This window comes from Papio anubis, chromosome 1 (assembly GCF_008728515.1).
Source record: "Papio anubis isolate 15944 chromosome 1, Panubis1.0, whole genome shotgun sequence".
Classification (NCBI taxonomy): domain Eukaryota; kingdom Metazoa; phylum Chordata; class Mammalia; order Primates; family Cercopithecidae; genus Papio; species Papio anubis.
In genome coordinates, this window is record NC_044976.1 from 112,789,083 (window position 1) to 112,814,514 (window position 25,432).

General features: G+C 39.0%; 1 protein-coding gene across 6 annotated transcripts in view; it reads right to left on the bottom strand.

Annotated features, from left to right (window-relative positions):
- The window catches only part of TRIM33 (tripartite motif containing 33), a 121,864-nt gene that overhangs the window by 50,892 nt on the left and 45,540 nt on the right, over window positions 1–25,432 (bottom strand). For all 6 annotated transcript variants that reach the window (XM_021922389.2, XM_021922406.2, XM_009215920.4 and 3 more), the window contains exons 2-4: window positions 19,608–19,726; window positions 18,752–18,896; window positions 18,452–18,584 (exon numbers count right to left, since the gene is read on the bottom strand). In XM_021922389.2, the coding sequence (XP_021778081.1) occupies window positions 18,452–18,584; window positions 18,752–18,896; window positions 19,608–19,726 (397 nt within the window). The remainder of the gene's footprint in view (window positions 1–18,451; window positions 18,585–18,751; window positions 18,897–19,607; window positions 19,727–25,432) is intronic.

Here is a 25,432-nt window from a genome sequence, read left to right on the forward strand (position 1 = left end):
CGCGAGACTCCGTCTCAAAAAAAAAAAAAAAAAAAAAAATCATACTTGGATAGGAAATCTTTATTTGTTGCCATAGCTCTGAATCTAGCTCCCTAAGAGGACTGATGGTAGGTATGTATTTACGTATCACTTCTACCAAAAATGTATTCAGATTCTTCAATTACTTGGATTTCATCTGAAAGGATTTTTAGGGTCGGACATGGTGGCTCACTCCTATAACCCCAGCACTTTGGGAGGCCGAGGTAGGTGGATCACCTGAGGTCAGGAATTTGAGACCAGCCTGGCCAACATGGTGAAACCGTCCCTACTAAAAATATAAAAAGTAGCCGAGCATGGTGGTGGGCGCCTGTGATCCCAACTACTTGAGAGGCTAAGGCAAGAGAATAGCTTGAACCCAGGAAGCAGAGGTTGCAGTAAGCCAAGATTGTACCACTGCACTCCAGCCTGGGCAACAGAGCAAGACTCTGTCTCAAAAAAAAAAAAAAAAAATTTTTTTTAGAAGAATTTACAGAAGAACTAAAAAATGAGTTTCAGCAAAGGTTCTTTTAAAGCTATGAATAATGCAAACCACCTGGGATGATTTGCCAGTATTCTTAAAAGATTGTAAAAACGATTTTTTATATCCAGGCCATAATATAAGATTCTTATCTAACTAGCCTAGAATAGGAATAAGGCATCAATATATTTTTTTAAATCTCCCTAAATAGTTTTAATATAAATTTAGAATTGTGAATATCAGCTCTCAAGTTTATCCATACTAAATCTTAATTCAGAAGTCCAATTCTAAGAAAAGCGATTCCTTCCCTTCCTTTTTTTCTTTTCCTTCCCTTCCTTTTTTTCTTTCCCTTCTCTCTTCCTCTCTCCCTCTTTTTTTTTTTTTTTTTTTTTAATAATGGAGATGGGGGCCAGGTGCAGTGGCTCACACCTGTAATCCCAGAATTTTGGGAGGCCGAGGCGGGCGGATCACGAGGTCAGGAGTTCGAGACCAGCCTGGCCAACACAGTGAAAGCCCATGTCTACTAAAAATACAAAAAAAAATTAGCCGGGTGTGGTGGCACACACCTGTAGTCATAGCTACTCAGGAGGCTGAGGTGGGAGAATTGCTTGAACCCAAGAGGCGGAAGTTGCAGTGAGCCGAGACCATGCCACTACACTTCAGCCTGTGTGACAGAGTGAGACTCCATCTCAAAATGAACGAATGAATGAATGAGATGGGGTTTCACCATGTTGCCCAAGCTTGTCTCCAACTCCTGGACTCAAGTGATCCACCAGCCTCAGCCTTCCAAAGTGCTCAGATTACAGGCGTTGGCCACCGCACTCTGATGAAAAGCTATTTCTTTAAGAAAATATTTTAGAGAAACCTCACTTATATCATTCAAGTAACTACCATCATAAACTATCTTACTCTTTAATAAAAATATCTGATACTAGGTTTTAAGTAGCCACTCTCTCTTAAACAGTATCCTTAAAAACAATCTAAAATTACTCTTCTCTAACTATACACAAAACTGCAATAGAGTATAAAAAATATTAAGGTGGCGCCAGGTGTGGTGGCTTATGCCTGTAATCTAAACACTTTAGGGGGCCAAGGCAGGAGGATCACTTGAGGCCAGGAGTTCGAGACCAGCCTGGGCAACACAGTGAGACCCTGTTTCTTAAAAGAAAGAAAGAAAGAAAAAAAATTAACGTTATTAAGGTGGAACAAAGGTGACCTTCACTTTCAGCCAGGACACAAGTGACTGGTACCAGACTAGCCCTTGTCACCAAAAACTATAAAAGACAGAAATACATGAAGCAACTATATTCCGTCACTGAACCACATGTAGACAAAAATCTACATTCCTTTAGAGAGCATCATAATCATCCTACCTCTCTATCTGTAGACAATTTTATGATAACTGGAACAGAGAGCTAGAGACCAAGTAGAACAGAGGCAAAAATCACGATGTGGGCTCATGAGTGGCTGAAATCCATGGGGCAGGGCACTGGAATGGAGGAAACGATGTAGGATGAGAATGGGGAACAGAGGGTAGATAGAGGGAAGAGAAGATACTGAATATGTGTGAATTCCTCACAAGACCTTGGTCAAAGTCTGGGCTATCTATGACAGGGTGAGATTACACAAAGTTTAGCAGACAGCAGTTGCTATAAAGTTGACACTGGAAGAGAAGAACTAGAGATCATGGAGTTCCAGAAGAATTCAGTTTGAATTCTATCTTCAGAGGAGAAAGACTGTTAATCTCCCTGGGATCTACCTGAGAAACCAGAAAGGTCACCCTTAAAGGACTATACTATCCTGGAGTAAGCTCTACCCTAGGCTTGTCCTGTCCTAACAAAACCTAAATAAAACCAAGTCTTGACAAGATCTAATAAGAAACAAGGTTCAGAAATTAGGTACCACCAACTTAGAAAGGCTTGGGAAATGGCTTGGGCTTTCTACAGATCTTCCCTAACAAAGAATAAAATCAAGCTTACACAAGCTTACAGTAATTTAAATGCCTACTAGAACAATCAAGTCTTCAGAGGAAGATAAAATTTCTAGAATTTCTACAGTGTATTATCCACAATGTCCGAATTGCAATAAAAAATTACCAGGCATTCAAAGAAATAGGAGAGCCTAACTCATAGCAAAGAAAAAAGTATTCAATACAAATTGACACCAAGATGATCTAGATGTTCTAATGAGCTAAAAGTTTAAATGGGCTACTGTGTATTTACTCAAACCTTTAAATGAACATAGGTTCTTAGTGAACAAACTGACAAGAAATCTTGATAGATGGAAACTACTAAAAGAGAAAAAGGAAATTCCAGAAAAGTACAATAACTGAAATGAAAAACGTCACTGGAGGGACTTAGCAGCAAATGGGAGATGTCTGAAGAAAGGGTACGTGAACATGAACACACATCAATAAAAAGTATCCAGTTTGAAGAAGAGAGGGAGAGAATAAATTGAAGAAAAATGAACAATCATCAGGGGGACCCTTGTGACAAAACCAAATAGTCTAACATACATGTAACTGAAGTCCTGGGAGACTTTGGGTGTTTTTTGTTTTTGGAGATAGGTCTCACTCTCTCATCCAAGCTGGAATGAGCACTGTGGCACGATCACAGCTCACTGTAGCCTCAACCTTCTGGTCTCAAGCAATCCTCCCACCTCAGCCTCCCAAGTAGCTGGGACTACAAGCATGCACTGCCATGCCTGGCTAATCTTAAAAAATTTTTGGTACAGATGGGGTCTTACTATGTTGCCCAGGCTGGTCTTGAACCCCTGGGGTAAAGTGATCCTCTCACCTCAGCATCCCAAATTCCTGGGATTGCAAGCATGAGCCACCACAACTGGCTGGAAAATCTGTTTTGAGGAATAATGGCCAATTTCCCAAATTTGATGAAAATCAGCTCAGTGAACACCACAGAGGATTAGCAGAAAGACAAACATATCTAAAAACTTCATGGTCAAATGGGAAAGGTCAAAGAAAAAGAGGAAATCTTGAAAGGAGCCAGAGAAAAGCCATAAAACATTCAGGAAGGAACAATATGAATGACATCCAAAACAATGGAAGCTGGACTACAAAGTAGTAATATCAATATCTTTTTAATGTTGAAAGAAAAAACTGTCAACCCAGAATTCTAAAGAAAATTATCCTTCTAAATTGAGGATTTTTTTGTTTTTGTTTTTGAGACAGAGTCTCTCTCGGTCGCCCAGGCTGGAGTGCAGTGGGGTGATCTCGGCTCACTGCAACCTCCGCCTCCTGGGTTCAAGCAATTCTCCTGCCTCAGCCTCCCAAGTAGCTGGGACTACAGGCACAGGTTCCCACGCCCAGCTAATTTTTTGTATTTTAGTAGAGACGGGGTTTCACCGTGTTGCCCGGACTGGTCTTGAACTCCTGAGCTCAGGCAATCCACCCGCCTCAGCCTCCCAAAGTGCTGGAATTACAGGCGTGAGCCACCGCACCGGCCTTAAATTGAGGATTTTCATATGACAAGAAGGTGAGAGTATTCATTGTCAGCAAATCTGCAAAATAAGAAATGCTGGAGAATATTCTTTAGGCCAAAGGAATATAGCAGATAGAAACTCATATATACTAGAAGGAATAAAGTGAAACAGAAACAGTAATAAATTGGTAAATATGAAACACCAGCTTTTATTTTCCCTCCTCATAACTTCCTTAGAAGACAGCTTTTTTTTTAAGTATTGTATGTTAAGGTACATAATGCATGAATAAATGATGTGGCAATAGATAAATGATGTGGCAACAGTACAAAGGATAGTAATTGAGTAAACTGAATAATCCTTTTGTAAAGTTACTAAAATCATACAATATTTTAAGTAGACATTAAGTTAAATTGCATATCACTATCCCTACAGCAATCGCTAAAAATAATAAAGTACAGCTTAAAAAGCCAACAGTAGATATAAAATGGAACACCAAAAAATATTTATAAACTTAAAATAATGCAGCAAAGAGACAACAAAAGAACAAAACACAAAAAAGAGAAATAAAAAACAAACAGTAAATGGTAGACTTAACCTAACCATATCACAAGTTACATTAAATATAACAAGATTATACGTTCCAATTAAAAAACAGAGAAAGGAGCCTGGCATGAGGACTCATGCCTGTCATCCCAACACTTTGGGAGGCAGAGGCGGGAGGATCACACTTGAGCCCCAGAGTTCGAGACCAGCCCAGGTAACATAACAAGACTCCGTCTCTATAAAAATTACAAAAATTAGCTGGGTGTGGTCCCAGCTACTTGGGAGGCTGAGGCAGAAGGATTGTTTAAACCCAGAAAGTTGAAATGTTTGAGATGTAGCCAGAAAGCCAGTGTAGCTGTAGCAGAGATGGAGGATAGGCAGAGTAGTAGCAGATAAAATGCATATATAGGGTCTTTAAAGTCACTATAAAGATTGAAGAGTCACTGCAGGTTTTGAGCAGGGGAGTGATACAGCCCAACTGAGGATTCACTCTAGCAGTTGTATTAAGAATAAACAGGAGGGAGGTAGTATTAGAAGCATAGAGACTACTGCAGTAACCTAGGCAAGAAATGATGGTGGTAGAGACTAGGCTAGAGGCAACAGAGGTAGTAAGTGGTAGGATTTGGTGACATATTTTGAAGGTGAAGCCAAAAGGATTTCCTGATAAGTTTAGATTGGGTATGAGAGAGGAGTAGAGTGGAGGATGGTGCCAAGATTTCTGGCCTATGCAACTGAAAAAAAAATGCAACTGCCAAACTGAGAAGGGAAAAGGCTGCCAGTGAAAAAAGGTTTGGAGAAGATGATCGGTAGCTGAGTTTTAGATGTGTTATGTTTGAAAAAGTAGACATTCAAGTGGGAGATGTTAGAGTCTGCAGGGCAGGCAAATCTGAAAGTTCAGGAATAAACAATGAGCTAGAAATATAAATTTAGAAATCAACAACATATAGATGGTATTTTAAGCCCTAAGACTATACGTATAGATAATGGCGTAAACCCTGGTACATCCAACCTAGAAGAACAAAGAAAGTAAGCATTTTCTTTGAGGTTGAGAAAAAGTAAACAGTAATTAGTAGGAAGAAAATGAAAACAATGTGTTCTTCTGGTAGCCAAGTACATAAATGTGTTAAAAGGAACATTAAAAATGTCAAATGTTGCTGATATAATAAGGTGTTAAGATGAAAACTGAGAAATCACCTCTAAATTTAGTCATGTAGTGGTTATTCATGACCTTGAGAAGAACAATGTTGGTACAATGCTGACAGTCGAAAGTATGCAAATTTAGACAGAATGGGACAGGAGGAATTAGAGACCATGATTATAAGCAATTCTTTTAAGAAGTTTTTCGGGGACAGCTCTGACAGCGTGGAAAGGAAGTTAAAGAGAAGGATTCGTGTTTCGTTTTTAAAAATGGAAGAAAAATAGCAGCATACTGTAATACAGGAATAATTGTTAGAGACTGAAAAACTGACAGTCTAGCAGAAAGAAGGGCAAATTTCCAAAACAATGTCATTGGCTACATGAGAGGGGATGGAACTCAGTGTGTAAGTAGAGAAATTAGCTTTCTGAAGGAAGAGAGTCAAGCTAAGATAACAGAAATGTAGAAATATGGGTACAGGTACTTGCTGGAAAAGCAGATGTGGTAGAGGGCGTCTGTAGTTCTTTTTTGATAGCGTCAGTTTTCTCAGTGAAGCTGGAAGCAAATGCCAATATTTCAGAGTGAGGATGAAGTATTTGACATTTAAAAGAGGAAAAGGTATGAATATACAATATGACTTCAGACAACATTAAGGGTCTACTTGAGGGAAGTGGTCAGGAATTGAGAAGGTGACCTATTGGTATCGTTATGCTAGAATGTGTTTTTCTCCTGTGATATTCAGCTGGGTAAACAAAATATGATAGGAAGGAAGTCAGGTTTAATCAGGACTGTAGTTATGCTGCCAAGTGAATTCAAAAAGTGGGATATGGAAGTCAAGGCTAAATGCAAGGGAGTGATTAAACTGATTAGCCATGACATTGAACAGGGAAGGAGTTAAACGAGAACACAAAGGGATGAGGTAAAGTGAAAGGGCAGTAGGATCAATGGATTAAAATAAAAGTCACTGTGTGGTTGAATAATTGTAGAAGTTTCATACTAAGCAGAATGAGCTGGAGTAAGAGATGTGGCCACAGAGAGGAATGCTTAAAATTGAATAGGATTATTACAAATTACAAGGTCTAGTACATGACTATGCATGTGAGTGGCTACAGCAGTGTAAACGACAAGAACACTGGAAAGGAGGTCAAACAACACAAAGACTACAGTGTCTGAATGATCAAATCCATGTATATTAAAATTGCTAGGACTTAAGAGTAGCATTCTACAGTTTACCACTGAGTTAGGGAAAAAAACCTTTGAGAGATGAAGGGGAATGACCCAAGGGTTTTTAGATGACAGCAGCAATGAGAGGTTATAGGTGATGACATGAAATTAAAATCTGTATATTTTAGGGAGGAAAGAGAAAGAATGGTCTAAAAAAACGGTAAAAAGATCTATCTCATACCTCCAGGCCCAGTCATACAGGAGATGTGAAAGAAAAAAAGTCACCAGTCACGACAGTTGCAAGAGAAGCAATGTCCATTAAGCCAAACAAAGCAAAGAAAATGATCAAAAAAGAGGCTGGGGATATACGGATTCTGATGACACACAACAATTCCAAAGGACAAAGTAGCAGAATCAGGCACATGTAGTGCCTATGGAATTAAAGTGTGACAGATGAAGGGACACCTGGGAGTGTAGCACTTGTGGCACTCTCTTGGGTAGGTAACAGAAAAATACGGATAAAAAATGTAACAATATTGCTCTAGTAGATATAAGGCTGATAACGATGCAGAGGCTGCAAATGGTGGTGGTAATGAAGGATGCAGTTTGGGTCTTCCTCTTGTAAAACTGTCAATGGAAAAGAAATTATACTGTCAGCGAGTCAACACGATCTTCACATCAAATGAGGACTGAAGCGTAAGAGAGTGTGGTCTTAAAGTGACTATTCATTTCAGGAGAAATAAATACCTTTCTCCAAAATATATTCTCTCCAAATTTATTCCATCTTGCGCCATGCTGCAATCGCTAATGTTTCTCATGAACTACCACATGCCAAACTTGTCAGCATTATTTTTCAAATGACCCAATATAACAAATTTAATAGACATGCTTCCATTTTTTTCCTGGAGACCTTCTTCATAGGATCCTCAGTTTTCATTCCTCATTCTAAACTGTCTTACCCCATTCCTGTCATTTTAGGCATTCCCTTACCTTTTACTTTCTTGGTTTACTAACTTATTTTGGTGAATCACATTCTCTAATGGCTTTCCAAAAAGAGGTACATAAGAGGCAAAGCTTCTAAATACTTGCATGATGAAACATGTCTACATTTTATTTTCACATTGATTTATACTTTAGCTCCAGAATTCTAGATCGAGGCTGGGCGTGGTGGCTCACACCTGTAATCCCAGCTACTTGGGAGGTTGAGGCAGGAGTATCACTTGCACCTGGCGGGCAGGGGTTGCAGTAAGCCAAGACCGCGCCATTGCACTCCAGCCTGGGCAACAAGAGCGAAACTCCATCTCAAAAAAAGAGCATTCTAGATTGAAAACCTTTGCCCTTCATCTCCCGACTTGCTTTTAACGATCCTGTTTTTTGGTTTTGTTTTTGGAGACAGAGTCCCAATCTGTCACCCAGGCTGGAGTGCAGTGGCATGATCTCAGCTTATTGCAACCTCTGCCTCCTAGGTTCAAGTGATTCTCATGCTTCAGCCTCCCGAGTAGCTGGGACTACAGGCATGCGCCACCACGCCCGGCCTAATGTTCCTATTTCATTGCTGGCTTTGGAAACTAAAAATTTACTAGAATTTTTCTGTATTTTGAGTAGTGATGGCGTTTCACCACGTTGCCCAGGCTGGTCTTGAACTCCTGAGCTCAAGTGATCCGCCTACCTCAGCCTTCCAAAGTGCTAGGATTACAGGTGTGAGCCACCATGCCCGGCCTAATGTTCCTATTTTGATTCCTATTTCATTGCTGGCTTTGGAAACTTTATTGATCTTAACCTTAATCCATAGCATACTATCATTTTATGATATTATACACCTTGATACGGGTCTTTTTAAAAATCATTGTTCTGGGCATTAAATGGGACATTTCATCCTGATGACTCTACATTCTTAGATAAATTTCTTCCAATAGTTATCTAACAATTTCCCAACATTTGTTTTCTTTTTTCTATAATTTATACCGATTGTCTGCTGGAACTCATACTTATTTTTCTTTTAAATTTTCTTGCAAGGGTGAAAAGGTCTCTAAATCCTAAAAGACAGGTAGGAAGGGACAGTGAAATGAAAAAGCATCATTATTGACAACATGGAAGCAAGTCAGGGAGACTGAAGGTCCCCAGAGCTTAGTGGGCAGATTTACATTTAATCTCCCTGATTTCAGCCTGGTACTTCCTCCCCATGTGGACCTAATATCCCCAAGTCCAGTGCCTCTCTGATTTTGTTTCTCCAGAGAATAGGTCCAACTTTTGTTACACCTATCATCTCTAGGTACTACTAGGTATTACAGGTTCCTGAGAAATATACTGACTGGCTTCCTTCATATCTCCTTTGCATGGCCTTAGATCATTCAACCCCATTATGTCAAATATCAGATCCACCCAACTTTCCATTCATTTACCCTGCTTTAAAAAAAAAAAAAAGGACTGAAATCCCCATTGATGTCTCTTCTCCCATTCTTAGTCTTTGTAAGTCTACAGATTTTTTAATTCCTTTAATGTGAATAGAATTTTTGGAGGGAGATGGAAAAACCCCATGGTTTATATAGAAACCTAGTAATGCTCTCAGGTACAAAATTTCATGCTATTCTATAGCTGCTTTCCTTTTTCAAAACAACTTCCACAGCCATAAAGTAAATCGAAGACTTCAATTAAAAAAAAAAAATTTAAGAAAGAGAAAAAAATAAAACATGTGGGTTGCAACTGTAATAACAGCTAAACTGTTATTGAGTGCTTACTATGCTAAGCACTTTATAGGTACAATTCTCAGTACTTGTAATCCTCACAACAACCTTATAAAGTTGGTAGTATATTTTCACTTAAAAGATACACACACAAAACATAGCTCATCTTTTTTACTCTGCAGCAATTATTTTAATTTAAACAAAAAATTCAAACAGCAGGGAGAGGCAAGAAAAAACAAAATACAGTTACAGACTGTATAAGTGGATGATTATGGAATGAAGCTAAATTCAGAGGAAAATTCACATCTTTTTGATTAACTGGGGTTTCATGTAAGATTCTAAAAAGAATACAGCAAAAGCAAACTAAGCAAAAAATTAATAAAGATAAAAGAAAACTGTAAGGATCAGAACACCTATAAAGAATAGAATAAATGAATTTAAAAACTGGGTCACTAAAATGACCAATAAAGACCATAAACTTATGGCCAATCTAATAAAGGACAGGAAATAAACTCAGCTATAAAACATCAGAAACAGGCTGGGCATGTGGCTCACGCCTGTAATCCCAGCATTTTGGGAAGCCAAGGGGGGCAGACCACGAGGTTGAGAGATTGAGACCATCCTGGCCAACATGGTGAAACCCCGTCTCTATTAAAAATACAAAAATTAGCTGGGCGTGGTGGTGTGCACCTGTAGTCCAAGCTATTCAAGAGGCTGAGGCAGAATTGCTTGAACCCAGGAGGCGGAGGTTGCAGTGAGCCCAGATCGCGCCACTGCACTCCAGCCTGGTAACAGAGTGAGATTCTGTCTCAAAAAATAATAAACAATCGTAAGATATAACTATACATCTTCATAAAATCTTAATGTTGTTTAATTCAACATTTTTTAACCTCTACTAAATAATTTTCTAAAAAAATATAAAGTATCACAATTGCAAAGTTGACTCAAGAAGAGATGGGAGCTGGGTGCAGTGGCTTATAACTGTAATCCCAACAATTTGGGAGGCCAAGGCAGGAGGACTGCTTGAGGCCAGGAGTTCAAGACCAACCTGGGTAATATGGCAAGACCCCATCTCTTAAAAAAACAAACAAAAATTAGCCAGGCATGGCTACCGTAGTCGTAACAATTTGGAAGGCTGAGGCAGGAGGATCACTTGAGCCCAGGAGGTTCAAGGTTACAATGAGCTATGATCACGCCACTGTACTCCAGCCTGGGTGACAGAGCAAGATACCCTGTCTCCTAAAAACAAACAAACAACCCAGAAGGGATAGGAAACCTGACTCAATCAATAAGCATATAAGAAATTGAGACTCTTAAAGAACGAGCTCTAAAAGTCCTTAAGTCCAGAGAGAGGAAGGGGGAATATTGGTAAGGAGGGAAAAGAATGGAGCAGAAAGCGTTAGCTAAGACACACAGAAGTGCCTAGGCACAGTGGCTCATGCCTGTAATCGCAGCATTTTGGGAAGCCAAGGTGGGGGATCACTTAAGGCCAGGAGTTTGAGACCAGCCTGACTAACATGGTAAAACTGTATCTCTACTAAAAATACAAAAATTAGGGGCCGGGCGCAGTGGCTCAGGCCTGTAATCCCAGTACTTTGGGAGGCCGAGACGGGCGGATCACGAGGTCACAAGATCAAGACCATCCTGGCTAACAAGGTGAAACCCCGTCTCTACTAAAAAAATACAAAAAAAAACAAAAAAAACACAAAACTAGCTGGCGAGGTGACGGGCGCCTCTGTAGTCCCAGCTACTCGGGAGGCTGAGGCAGGAGAATGCATGGAACCTCGGGAGTAGCAGAGCTTGCAGGTGAGCTGAGATCTGGCCACTGCACTCCAGCCTGGGCGACAGATGGTGACCGCCTCAAAAAAAAAAAAAAAAAAAAAAATTAGCCACGCGGTGGTGATAAGTTCACTCCTGCCTGTAATCCCAGCTACTCGGGAAGCTGAGGTATGAGAATCACTTGAATCCAGGAGGCAGAGGTTGCAGTGAGCCGAGATCATGCCACTGTACTCCAGCCTGGGCAACAGAGAGGCACTCTGACTCAAAAATCAAAACAAAACAAAACGAAGAGATACACAGAGGCAAACTAGTTCTAAGGTTAAATGGCTCTCCTAACAAATACAGGTCTAAGAAACTGCATGTACAAAGTTGGAGGGTTACGTAGAGGGTTCCTGCTACTAGAGTGTAGGTGGAAGATAAGAGATTGTTCAGTAAAGAAGTTAACTTTGCCCAAAGAGAGGTCTAGCCTTTGCCTTCAGTCCCTGGCAGGTAAACTCTAACCCCCTGAAATGTCCTGCCTGATAAAATTATCTTTGTTTGCCTGGGGACCTTGAGCCAAGCCAGATAGTCTGTGTCAACAATCTGATTTACAGTGGGAGCTCTGGGTCACATAGTCTCAGATCAGCCTCAGGAGGAGCTGTCCTGGAGACTGAGGTCTGCCATGTGGCCGGTGAACCACATTTATGTGACAAAGACCGACCCAATAAAAATTCTGGACACCAAGGTTTAGGTGATATTCCCTGGTTGGTAATATTCTGTGTACACTGTCACACATCACTGTCAGGAGGTGTTCATGATGTCCATGGCTCCAGCGGGAGAAGACAACTAGAAACTCCACTTTTGGAACTCTCCTGGACTCTGCCCTGTGCATCTTTCCCTTGGATGATTTTAATCTGTATCCTTTCACTGTAATAAACATAACTGTGAGTATAATAGCTTGCAGTGAGTTCTGTAAATTCTAGCAAATTATCAAACCTGAGTGTAGTTTTGGGGAATCTTGATCTTACAAGTGGTGTCAGAAGTCAAAGGAGTCTCATGGATTACTCTCTAATTTTACAGTTAGCATCAGAAGTGGGATCGCTTGAATGACCCTGACTTACTAAAACAGGTGGTTTGCAAAGAGGGAGGATGAGAAGGTGGGAATTGATAAACCTTTAATTCTTGGATGGGTACCCAGTCATGCACGGTTATATAACTGCAGCTGCAGTTACTAGAGGTAAAACTTACCAATGGAATTTAGAAATGGTAGACCCAATTCCCGAGGAGGTGAACCACCAGATAAATAAGGAAATGCAAACTAGTAAGAAAAAAAAGTAGGCCAGGCATGGTGGCTCATGCCTATATACCAAGCACTTTGAGAGGTCCTGGCGGAAGGACTGCTTGAGCCCAGGAGTTTAAGATCAGCCTAGGCAACACAGAAGTCTTCATCTCTACAAGAAATAAAAAATTAGCCAGGTGTGGTGGCACAACTACTCAGGTGCCTGAAGTGAGAGAACTGCTTGAGCCCAGGAGTTCAAGCCTTCAGTGAGCCACTGCACTCAAAGCCTGGGCAATAGCGCAAGACCCTGTCTAACAACAACAACAAAAAAAGTTAATGAAACAATTCTTTTGTAACTGCTCTCTGTACTAGCTAAAATGAAAATATAAGAGAATGTTAGGACAGATCCTGACACTGGGCCAAACTCAGATTTCAGCCAATCTGGGCTACAGTCACTAATCTCAGGGTAACTCCAAAAGGAAAAATTACGCTGGAACATTAGATACCATGTCTGTGACCTCCAGTTATAAGGAGGTAGTCTAGGTATGAGAAAGACAAAACTAAGAAACTACTGAAACCAGGGATTATAGTACAAATTGTCTCATTTTGATCAACAAATATCTTAGGTGATGTCAGAGAAACACTCTAATAAGGAAGGCAGTGTCTAGAAGAGTTCCCTACAAAATAGAAATAGTTTGTGCAGGATTTACAACCAGGAGAATGCAAAGAGGTACTCATTATACTTATAAGCAGGTAGCTTCTTTTTCCCTAAGGCTGAATTTGAAACTACCTGAGGAGCTGCTGATCCTGTGATCAGAGGGGTGCTACACTATAAACTACTTTCTATTAATCAGCAACGAGCAGTTTGGGTTATGGACAATTCCAAGGCAAATGGACAGCATCTTGTTTGGAGGGCTACCACTCTGAATACAGAAAGTAAAAAACCAATTTAGCGGGCATGCAATTTTCCCCTATGTTAGGGTTTTCATGGAACTCTGCAGTTGGTGTCAGAAGTAATGGTGATCTTGTGGACTGTTTCGTAACTTTGAAAAGACGATGAAGAGAAAGACACTGGTAAAATTCAGTAATGTATGTTATACTTGCAACTCTCTTTGCAAAATTGTAACAGTGAGAGAACTCTAACTCAACTGACTCCACCTTGCTTCTAACCTCACAAGCTGTCTTTGCTCATTCCCATATGTGGGTCAACCTAACTATGGGAGGAATTTATTTTATAGTTTAAGTCACTAGCAAGTGGTCACAAGATTTCTAACTTCCCCTATAGATAAGATCACTATTGTGAAACCCAAGACTAGTATTTGAGATATTTTTCAGGCTTTGCATTCTGCTGGACTAACTGATACAACCCAGGCTGGTGACCCATACCAAGAGACTAATTCATCTGGTCCTGTGACCCCTACTCGGAAGTGACTCAGCATAACTCACTGCACAAAGACAGTTTTGACACCTCTATGATTTCATCCCTGACCCAACCAATCAGCAGCACCCATTCGCTAACCCCTGCCCACCAAACTATCCTTTAAAAACCCTCATCTCCAAATTCTCAAGGAGTTGGAATTTGGATGGGAGATATTTGAGAAATATTTCCTCGCTCAGTCACTCTGCAATTATTAAACTCTTTCTCTGCAGAAACTCCTGCTGTCTCAGTGTATTGACTTTTTCTGGACGGGGGAAAGGAGTCTGGCTGGGTGATAACATACTGAACACTTAAACTTTGATTACTATTAAGTATTTCTTTTAATGGGGGCTCAACTATGCTTTAGCAAAATAACCCTGGCAGCAATACAGACAGGATGAATTCGACAGAGTAAACCTCGAAGTAGGGAAAGTAGGGAGAATAGTTGTCAATGTGTTGTAGTAACAAGGGGCTGGCTTTTAAGTCCAATGACATGGTTTCAACAGTCCATCCAGAGAAAATAAAATGAAAGCATGAACAAAAAAGAAGAAATGTGTGATATTTCAGTATATATTTGTTCTCTGTCCCTATTCCTGGCATACAATTCCTAAAACCCTCAGAGTCTCTGAAATAAGTATCTTTTTGTATGTTAACAAAATGACCAATGGCTGGGGGCTCCCAGACCGATCAGGATGGGTGCTGCCAGGGGAACCAACCAGATAATTAAAGAGTTGGAACTTTCAGCCCTACTTCCTAACTTAGGAAGAGGAGAGAAGGGATGAAGGCTGACATGATCACACATGGTCAGCAATTTAATTATGCATCCCTACATAATGAATCTCCATAAAAACCCAAAAGAGTAAGGGCTGGAGAGCTTCCAGTTACTGAACACGTGGAGGATAATGCATCCACCACAGAGGGTTGTGGAAACTGCACCCCTTCCCACAAACTTCACCCTATGTATCTCTTCATCCAGTTGTTCATTTGTATTCTTTAAAATATTGTTGAGCTGGGCACGGTGATACACACCTGTATCTCAGCTACTGGGGAGGCTGAGGCAGGAGGATCATTTGAGCCCAAGAGTTTAAATCCAGCCTGGGCAACACAGCAAGACCTAATCACTTTTTAAAAATTAAATAAAATATTGTCAAGTGGGGCACAGTGGTGCATATCTCTAGTCCCAGGTATGTGGGACACTGAAGTGTGAGAATCACTTGAGCCCAAGAGCTTGAGTTCAGCCTGAACAACAGAGTGAGACCCTGTCTCTTCAAAAAACAAGAAAAATTATCTCTCTCTCTCTCCATATATATATAGTTAAACAAAAATTACAGGAGGGCATTGTTTTGGACTAAGCTCCTGCACGAGGCCCCAACAGATCAGACTAAAAATCAAAGTAGGGACAGAACCAGAAGCAACATATAGTTCTCTTCCCCTTTGCAGTCACTGCAGAAGCAAGAGTGGCCAAAATAAAGTTTAATCCCTTTGTGACTTCTGGCTGAAGCAAGAACCACAAAAGGTGTTTCAATGCACCTTCCCACATTCATAGAACGATTATGTCTTCCCCTCTTTCCTAAGAGCTGAGACAGAAGTACAGCATTCATTCCATGCCCATCCAAAAGGATGATAAATTTCAGATTGTGCAAGGACACTATAAAGGTCAGCAAACTGGCAATTTAGTCAAAGTTTACAGGAAGAAATATATCATCAACACTGAACAGGTGCAGTGGGAAAAGGCTAATGGCACAACTGTCCATGTAGGCATTCACCCCAGCATGGTGGTTATCACTAGGTTAAAATTGGACAAAGACCGCAAAAAGATCCTTGAACAGAAAGTCAAATCTCACGAAGTAAGAAAGGAAAAGGCCAAAATACAAGGAATAAACAAGATGAGAAGATGCACGAATAAAGCAATCTTATATACAAACTTTCACTGAAACTGTTGAAATGGAAAAAAAAAAAACTCAAAATGGAGTCCCTCATGCTGAGTTTCATCAAACTGAAAATGAGTTATCAGACCATCCAAGAAATCAGGAGAGGGATAACACCCTAATTTCCCAAATAAGCCAGTTTCAATTGGTATGATAATAAAGCTCCCTGTCTTTAAGCTCCCCCTCCCCCCCCCCTTTTTTTTTTTTTGGTAAACCTCTCCTACTGTGCTGTCTTTAATCCTTACAACAACAAAAGGTAACCTGAGGTAATTTGATGTCAACCAATCAGTTATTTCTCTATTGTTCTGCACTGCTCCAACCTTACTAGGAAAGTAACTTTGAAAAGACCAATCCACTTTTTATTCTTTGGTTTTGCTTTCTTCAGTCCCACTCTGCCTATAAAACTAACCTCCTCTGCTCAGTTCACTGAAACACTTGTTTTATTTTATGGAATGAGGTATTGCTCAAATCTAAAATCACAAATAAAACCAATTAAGATCTTTGAACTAAATTGTTGTAATTGCTGTGATTTGTAATAAACTGGCAGTAGTAAGTTAAATGCTTCCCTGAGTTCTGTGACCCATTCCAGCAAATGACCAAACTCAAGGAAGGGGTCGTGGGAACCGTCCCGCCCCCAATTTACAGTAAGTCAGTCAGAATACCAGAGGCCAGGGGACAAGCTCGGTGGCTCACACCTGTAATCCCAGCACTTTGGGAGGCTGAGGAGGGAGGACAGCTTCAGGCCAGGAGTTTGAGGCTACAGTGAGCTATGGTCATGCCACTGCCTTCCAGCCTGTGTAACAGAGCAAGAACCTGTCTTTTAAAATATATATATATTTTTTTAAAGTACCAGAAGGTGAGACTTACGACTGGTATTTGAAGTGGAATGGCAGTTTGCAGGACTGAGCCCGTAACTTGTGGGACCTGACTCTAACTCCAGGTAGATGGCGACAGAATTGAACTGAATTATTGGACACCAAGCTGGTGAGAATCAGTCAATATGAGGGGAAACTGGTCACACGCATGGTCACAGAAGTGCTCTGTGTTGTGTGAGTATAGGAGGAGAAAAAACAGGTTTTAAAAAAATTATACAAGAGATAATAAGGACTTAGATATAAGTGGTAAAGGAAAATGGTAAAAAGGGAAGGATAATGGTTGAACTTTGAGGTGGCAATGCCGCTGAAGCGATTCTTTAATGAGGAAAAGTATGACATCTTCCTTTTCTTTTTGCCTCTCACCATCAACTTAAAAAGCTACAAGAAATCTAACACTCAAAAAAAGATCTGACTGCAGCTGTGAAAAAGGTAACCTAATGTCTTACTGAGACTGTTAACAGACAATCTAAGATTTCAGTCAAGTTATAGGTTAAGACATTTCTGAAAAATTAAGAGTACAAAAATTTAATAAATATACTGTAAAGCTGTGAGAGATGCCTTGAAAAAGAACAAAAAGCACTACCTTTATATAGTCAAATTTGAGACATTCTGCATTCTATATTCCCTATACCCTATGGAAGAAAATGAGCATATGGGTTAAGAAGAGATCTGCAGTCTGACTACCTGTGCTCAAATCCTGGTACTACCAATTACTATGAGACTTTGTACAGATTACTACAGCTTTCTGTAAGTAGGTTCTCTCACATTTAAAACAGTCATAATACCAGTACCTAAATCTCATGGGTAGTTGGTATGAATTAAATACATATTCATCACTCAGAAAAGTACCTGGCACAAAGTAAGGCTGAAATAATTGTTGACGATTAGGATTACTGTATCCCCTCTTTAAGAAGACTCTAATAAACTTCAATGAATTCTAATGAATTAAAAACTCTAAGAAATCATATCGTTAAGAAACACAAATTTAAGTATGGCTAACCCAAGTTCTCTTATACATTTTCGGCAATAGATTAATAAAATCTATTCCCATCCAGTCATAAAAACTGTTGTTTGAAAAACACTTTGGAAAATTCTGGACTATGGGTAAGTGACACCATCTTTTTACTTGTAATAAACAGATGCCATGGAAGCTAGAGAAATTTACTGAAGGATATTGTCACACAACTGACTAGAAATTTTAGTACAGTTCCCAAACAGTTCATATGAAGCACACTCACAGTAAATGAATACTACTGAATTCTGAGGGTACAAGGTTAAAATACAAAGGTATGTATTAGAGGGTCAGTAACTCTGCTTAGTTTTCATAAATCCCTAGCTTTTCTACAAACTTTATATGTAACATGAAATCAGTGTATTTATGCTTTGACGTTAAAAGGAATGCTGCTTTTGTAGACTACAGCCAAAAATACTATAGGACACCAAGAAAAAGCTTATTTGAATCACAGGAGTAGCAAACAAATGAATAACATCACTCCATTCTTGTAAACCCAAACCTAAAAAACGATACATTTTAACAAACATTCATAAGACAATTAGATATAAATGTGGAAATCTTTAAATAATTTACCAAAACATATATTGCTCAAGAAATTAAAATATGTAAAATTTAGATTTAAAAGAGACAAACTTATATAATCGATATTTGCTTTAAGGAGAATGATTTTACAAGCACTTTTTATAGTATTTCCTGGTAAGCAATTATGATTTCTGTACCTATGTTCTTTGTGTTCCAATAGCTGACAGTCTCTACATGTCAGTCTATCACATGTTTCACAGAAAAGTTTCAACTGTTCTTGTTTGTGTACAGGGCAGAAAACAGGGCGTTGACCAGATGCTCCGACAGACTCTGTAGCAAAATAAAACAAATATTTTTTAACTAAACATAAAATTTTTGTCTAGTTTTCTAAATTCCTATTGATGTTGCTACCCAAAGTTTATAAAGAATAAGTAGAAAATGCTATAGGGGTAAAAGAGGGAGGTTAACTGTAATCATTACAACTGCATCTATCTTACCTGAGACATCTTCTTTCTTCCTGATCAAGTGATCTTTAGTAAATTTTACTCTTTGATGTGCTTCGATACATGTCTTACATAGCCACTCTCCACATTCTACACAAAAGCCAACTGCACTTGCATTGTCTTCACAACTAGTACATACCTAAAAGAGGAAATAAGTACTAATCTAAATTAAATATATAAAATGTAGGTCCAAAAAATAAAAAGAAAAAACTTGTTCTTAAATATACTGTCTATTTCACCGTACACATAATAAAATTATTTTGTTATCCATTTATCTTCAACAAAATCCTTTTCCTTACAGATCATTCATGTAGGTAAAAATCTAAGTCTCAGAACACAAAGTCTGTGGAGATTTGACTTTTTTTTTGAGACAGGCTCTCGCTCTGTCACCCAGGCCGGACGGCAGTAGTGCAGTCATGGTTCACTGCAGCCTCAACTTCCTGGGCTCAAGCAATCCTCCGACCTCAGCCTCCCAAGTAGCTGGGACTAAAGGCGCACGCCACCACGCCCGGCTATTATTTTTATTTTTTGTAGAGATGGGGTCTCATTATGTTGCCCAAGCTGGTTTCGAACTCTGGGGCTCAAGCAATCCTCACACCCCAGCCTCCCAAAGTGCTGTAATAACAGGCGAGAGCCACCATGCCTGGCCCAGATTTGACATTTTAAGTAATAACTTTAGTCTCATTTAACTAAGTTTGAGAGTATATAAGAAAGCTATCTTTAAGTTTCTATTTGAAACAGGAATCCATAGCAGAACCACCCTAAATTACTTAACTATCCAAACATGCTTTTCTTACAATTTACAGTTTGATATCAAGATAGGAATATAAAGAAAAATTGAGAAGCATACCTGTTCTGATTTTTCATCAGAACTGCTAGGAGCTTCAGATGTGTCTTTCACAAAATAATTATCCACAAGGTCTATCTGTCTGCATTCTTGGCGGCATACTGGGCACCGTATTACACCAACTACAACACAAAATAACAACATTTTAAAATATTCTTCAGGAATAAATAAATAAATTGTGCATGATGTCCATATGGGAACATTAATTCATCACAGAGAAGACCAAAGAAATGAGCATCAAGAACTCAGTAAAATAACCCAGCGAGTTATTCCATTTGGGTAAAAGTGATATTCTATTTAGGAAAAGAAAAAACAAGCATTATGATGCCTCCCAAAAAGGGCTTCCACATTACAATATGTAGTTAGCTGAATAATTGCCCCAAAAGAAATTCAGATCCTGATCTTTGGAAACTATAAATATTAATTTACATGGCAAAAGGGACTTTACAGATGTGATTAAGGCTCGGGAGATGGTTTGTCCAGCGGGTCCTAAATGCTATCAAGTGACCTCATCAGGGGGAGCAAGAGGAAGACAAGACTACAGAAGAGTAGAAGGCAATTACAGTAACAATGGACACAGGGAGTAGAGTGACGTGCTTTATAGATGTAGGAAGAAGCCAGAGGCCAAGAAAGAAAGGCAACCACTAGAAGCTGAAAGAGACAAGGAAATGGATTTTCTCCCAGAGCCACCAGAAGGAACCAGTCCTGCCACCACTTTTGACTTTAGCCCAATGAAAGGGATTTCAAACTGCTGGCCTCCATCTTGGTAAGACAATAAGACAGGTGCTGTTTTAAGACATCCAGTTTGTGGTAATTTTGTTACAGCAGCAACAGAAAACTAATACACAATCTATCATCTTATAAATTCTGACTTGGTTAGAGATACTTGAATACATGCTAATATGAGAAGAAAGATCATCTGTGCCTTCACCTGCTAGTGTTTTAGGACTTATCAGAATGGATAAACTGTTGAGGTAACACACAGAGGCTAAAGAAGTAAAAATAGCACCAGAGTCCACACAATAAATTGACTACATGTCAGACATGAAATTGAGAATACAGCATAAATGACACAATCCACACCTTCAGGAAGGGTTCTAGATTAATATATAATTTTTATAGTTTATAATGTACACAACTACAGAAAGTACCAAAGACTGGGATATAAACCGAGTCCCCACGAGTTGTGTGGTACACAAACTGTAGTACCATATATAGTCATTCTGATGGAAAATGAAAACATAAATAAAACTTACCATTCTAAAAGAAGGGTGAGGTAGCTCATGCCTGTAACCCCAACACTTTGGGAGTGGGACGATCACTTGAGCCCAGGAGTTTGAGGCCAGCCTGGACAACATAGTGAGATGCCATCTCTAATTTTAAAATAAAATAATAATTAAAAAATAACTTGTTATAGATTTAAAATACAATACTGTTCTTATCAATGTTTCCTCTTTATTTTACCAAAAAATATGGTATAAAAATAAATAACAAGATCCTGGTCAAAGGAAACATACAAAAACAATTTTTCAAACTAAAGGAAGAAATAGTAAAGTGAAAAGAAAGGGGAAAAGGAAAAATATTTTCACATTTGGGAAAGCATGAATTAAAAACCTCTTGAGAAAGTGTATTATATAAAACTATAAAGGAGTATAAGTAACTGTAGGGACAAAGATCTGAGAGCAATTAACTCTTCTTAGAGTGAATCAGTTAAGTTTTCACCAAAAAGATAACACTTTAACAGGGTCTTGAAGAATTAACATGAATATACTAGTGTGTAACAAAGGGTTTACTTGGCAGGCCTGGGTTGCTCAAATGCTGCACATTCCTTCTTAAGAAAGGCCTGTCTTCAGGACTGGCCATTTACAGGTTCCTGGGAGATGACCTCTGAGCCCGTGGAAAATTCTGCCTGATAAGAGTATTTTTGTATACCTGAGGCTTTAAGCCATACCATGTTTGACCTCTGGGTGCACTGGAGTCCCAGTAGCTGATTATCAGTCCTGTGGGGGCTGCATGGCAATGAGACTGATCTCCAAAATCTAGACACCAAGGCTCAGGTGAGATTCTCTGCTTGGCAATACTCCCAGTGTATTGTCCCATATTGTTGCTGGGGACATCTGAAAGCATGGGTCTGCTTTCTCTTGGACTTTGCAACATGTATCTTTTCTCTTTGCTGATTTTAGTCTGTATCTTTCAACTACAATGTCTTCAACTAAAACAAAATGCAACCATAATAAAACAAATTTTCTCAATCCTATGGGTCCTTCTGGTGGATCACTGTTCCTGAGGCTAATCTTGGGGACCCCCAACCCAACTAAGAAAGAAGGAAACTGATAATAGCAAGTACAAAGTTTACAAATTAAAAGAAAAAAGAATAGGAGGCTACAAAAGACAGCAGAAAATATATTTATCTTTCCTTCTATCTATATGTATATAATTACATCTATGTAAAATACTGAGAAAATTAATGAGAAATTTGCAACATCTAAATGAAGGAATACTTTTGTTGAAGGACACAAAAAATGGAGAGCCATTCTATGTTCTAAGCAAGAGAGATTCAATATTCTGAAAGGATCCGTACTGTGTAAATGAATTATTCCATACGGTTCTATATTACACTTTCTGAAACTCAACAAGTTAATTCTCAGATTCTTATAAATTTCCAACTCAATCTAGCAGGCTGACATCACAGCTTATGGAGACAAAAATTCATGTTCTTCTTAGTCTAAATCATCACTAAAATGATATTAAGGAATTTAGAGGATTAACACAAGATCCAAAAAATGAGGGTGAAAGAAGGAGCAAGGCACATATATCAGTACGTAAGCAACTTTAGCAAATTTAGATGAAAAAGAATAACTCAACAGTGCAGAAGAAACCCAGTCCGTAGTACACAGGAATGACAAGATACACCTGAGTAAGACTTACTTGCTGAAAAAAATTTCAGAGAAGCTTGGAATTCAGTCACCAGGCATGAAGAAGTCCCAAAGAGACACAAGGGAATACATGCAAGTCTACAGACATCAGCAAACCCCACTCCTATACTGATTACTTACCTCTGACGGATTACTCAGTAGCCAGGGTGTCTTACTCCCAAAACAAAAGAGTTGAAGGTTCTTTAGGGATCTTGTTGCTATCTGCTTCCATATTTATCAATAAATTTTAAAATTACATAAATGTCTGCTCTAAAAATGAGAGCTGGCCAAGTATAGTGGCTCACACCTGTAATCCCAACATTTTGAGAGGCCAAGGTGGGCAGATCGCTTGAGCCCAGGAGTTCAAGACCAGCCTGGGCAACATGGCAAAACCCTGCCTCTACTAAAAATACAAAAATGAGCCAGGCATGGTGGCATGTGCCTGTAGTCCCAGCTACTTGGGAGGCTGAGGTGGGAAGACTGCTTGACTCCAGGAGGCAGAGTCTGCAGTGAGCTGAGATTGCACCACTGTACTCCAGCCTAGGCAACACAGTGAGACCCTATCTCAAAAAAAATAATAAAAATAAAAATGAGAGCCACTTTACATTTGAGTATGTATTCCCCTTATAAGTAGTGTACATCAGATGAGTGTGCCAGACTTAATCACTCAGTCCTAGTTGCTATGATGAGTTCTGATTATTATACAAAAAAACTGACACCCAGACTCTAAAACCAAAGCTACTGACCCTATGCATAAAGTCCCTAGAAGTGATTTCATCAATTCAAAGCTCAAGTTCTAAGAGACCCATTCATACTTACTGAATTCGTTCTTTTAAATGTCAATTTACTAACATTTTTATTTGGGGATGAGGGGTCAGTGGGAGATGAGATTCTTTCTAAAAGGCTAAAATACACAAGTCTACAAAGTAGTTTGTCTTTACAATGTTAAGCGGAATTTAGTTTCAGTAAGTTGACTGGTGGACTTCCATTCAAGATGAGTGATTAAGCAAGTGTGGAAAGACCAATTGATTCCCTGAACTCAAACACAGAAATGGCTAAAACATAACAAATTAAGGCGTACTTTGAAAAATACTTAACTAACCCTGGAAGGAAGAAGAAAATATTTTGAAGTGCCAGAAACAAAAAGAAAACTCAAAGCCCAAGTGGTAAGGAACTGATGCATGTGGGTCACAGGAGTTATTACAGCACCACTGCTGGGAACAGGAAAACAAAGTTTAAAAGGTGAAACTCAACTCCCTTCATAAAGCATGGAGCACACTTTTAGTGTCCTACACCCTGAAACCCTTGTCAGTCCTAGAGAACCCCCAAAAAGCTGTATGCATAGATATAAATATACAACCAAAGTTTGTACCATTTGTACAGGATACAGAAATGCCAAGTCAAGAAACTAACAAAAAAGTTGTCTGTAACCTTACAAACACAAAACCATCTCATAAGAACACCTACCAACCCAGAGCACAATAAGGACTCCCACTGAAGATAAGTTCACACAATAAAACTTCAATGCACATGAGGAAACCCAGCATCTCAGTGTGAGTCAACAAACACGATAAACCAAGAAGTAACAACCTAGAAACCACAGACTTTAAATGAATAAATAAAGCAGTCTGAAAGATTTCAAATATGTATGAAATTGTGATAAAGGGCCAAACAATCTATGAAACTGGGTAGATCTGAAAAATAGAGAAATAAAATAGCACAGAATAAGCTCAAAACAGGTTAAATGGTAAGCAAGAGACAATTGAAAATTATCAAGATAGAATATAAAAGAAATCATACAGAATTTGTACAGATAAAAGAAAAAACAGACACTGCAAAAGAGAAGATAAGAAAACTAAAGAATTAAATGAGAAGCTCTACCATAAGTCAAATAAAAATTCATGGAAGATAAGCAATAGAGATGCTATTTGAAAACATAATGAATGAGAATTTTCAAAGAAATGAGCCCTCAAGACTGTAAGCCAAGTCCTGAGTGGGACAAACAGAAACAGCTAGATATACTATAAGAAAACTAAGAAACAAAGATAGAGAAGAAACTCTTAACTACTAGAATGAAAACCAAGATTACAGTTATAGAAGCAATCATGCTGACAGCAGACCTCACCAGTCAAAGGCAATACCAAAAGATAACAGGAATAGTATCTTCAAAGCATTGAGGGAAAGGAACAGTCAATCTAGAATTCAATAACCTAATAAAACTTTACTCAAGAGTAAAAGCAAAAAAAAATTTTTCAGACATGAGTATTGTCCATTTCTATAAGAACTAGTAAAGCATAATGTCAAACTATATAAAATTGCCAATATTAAACCACTTACGACTTGCAAATATGGCAACTTTATACAGTTCAACCTAATATTTAAGAAAATGGAAACATATTTACAAGTGAGATGCAAAAAGCAACTAGCAAAGATAACAATAAAAGTTGTTACTAAACGTGCATGGCCTAAAATTAAATGTAAAGATATATAACTATTAGTTTGGGAGATTTTAAAACGATGAAATTAAAATATCAAACTACAATAGCTTGTTATATTACAATTAGACTTAAGTTTTAGAGAGTCATTTTAATTACAAAATGAAAGAAAAATTAAGGTATAAAATGTCAATTAAAAATACAGTAAGGCCGGGCGCAGTGGCTCATGCCTGTAATCCCAGCACTCTGGGAGGCCGAGGCGGGTGGATCACAAGGTCAGGAGATAGAGACCATCCTGGTTAACACAGTGAAACCCAGTCTCTACTAAAAATACAAAAAAAAATTAGCCGGGCGTGGTGGCGGGTGCCTGTAGTCTCAGCTACTCGGGAGACAGAGGCAGGAGAATGGCTTGAACCCAGGAGGCAGAACCTGCAGTGAGCTGAGATTGTGCCACTGCACTCCAGCCTGAGAGCCTTTT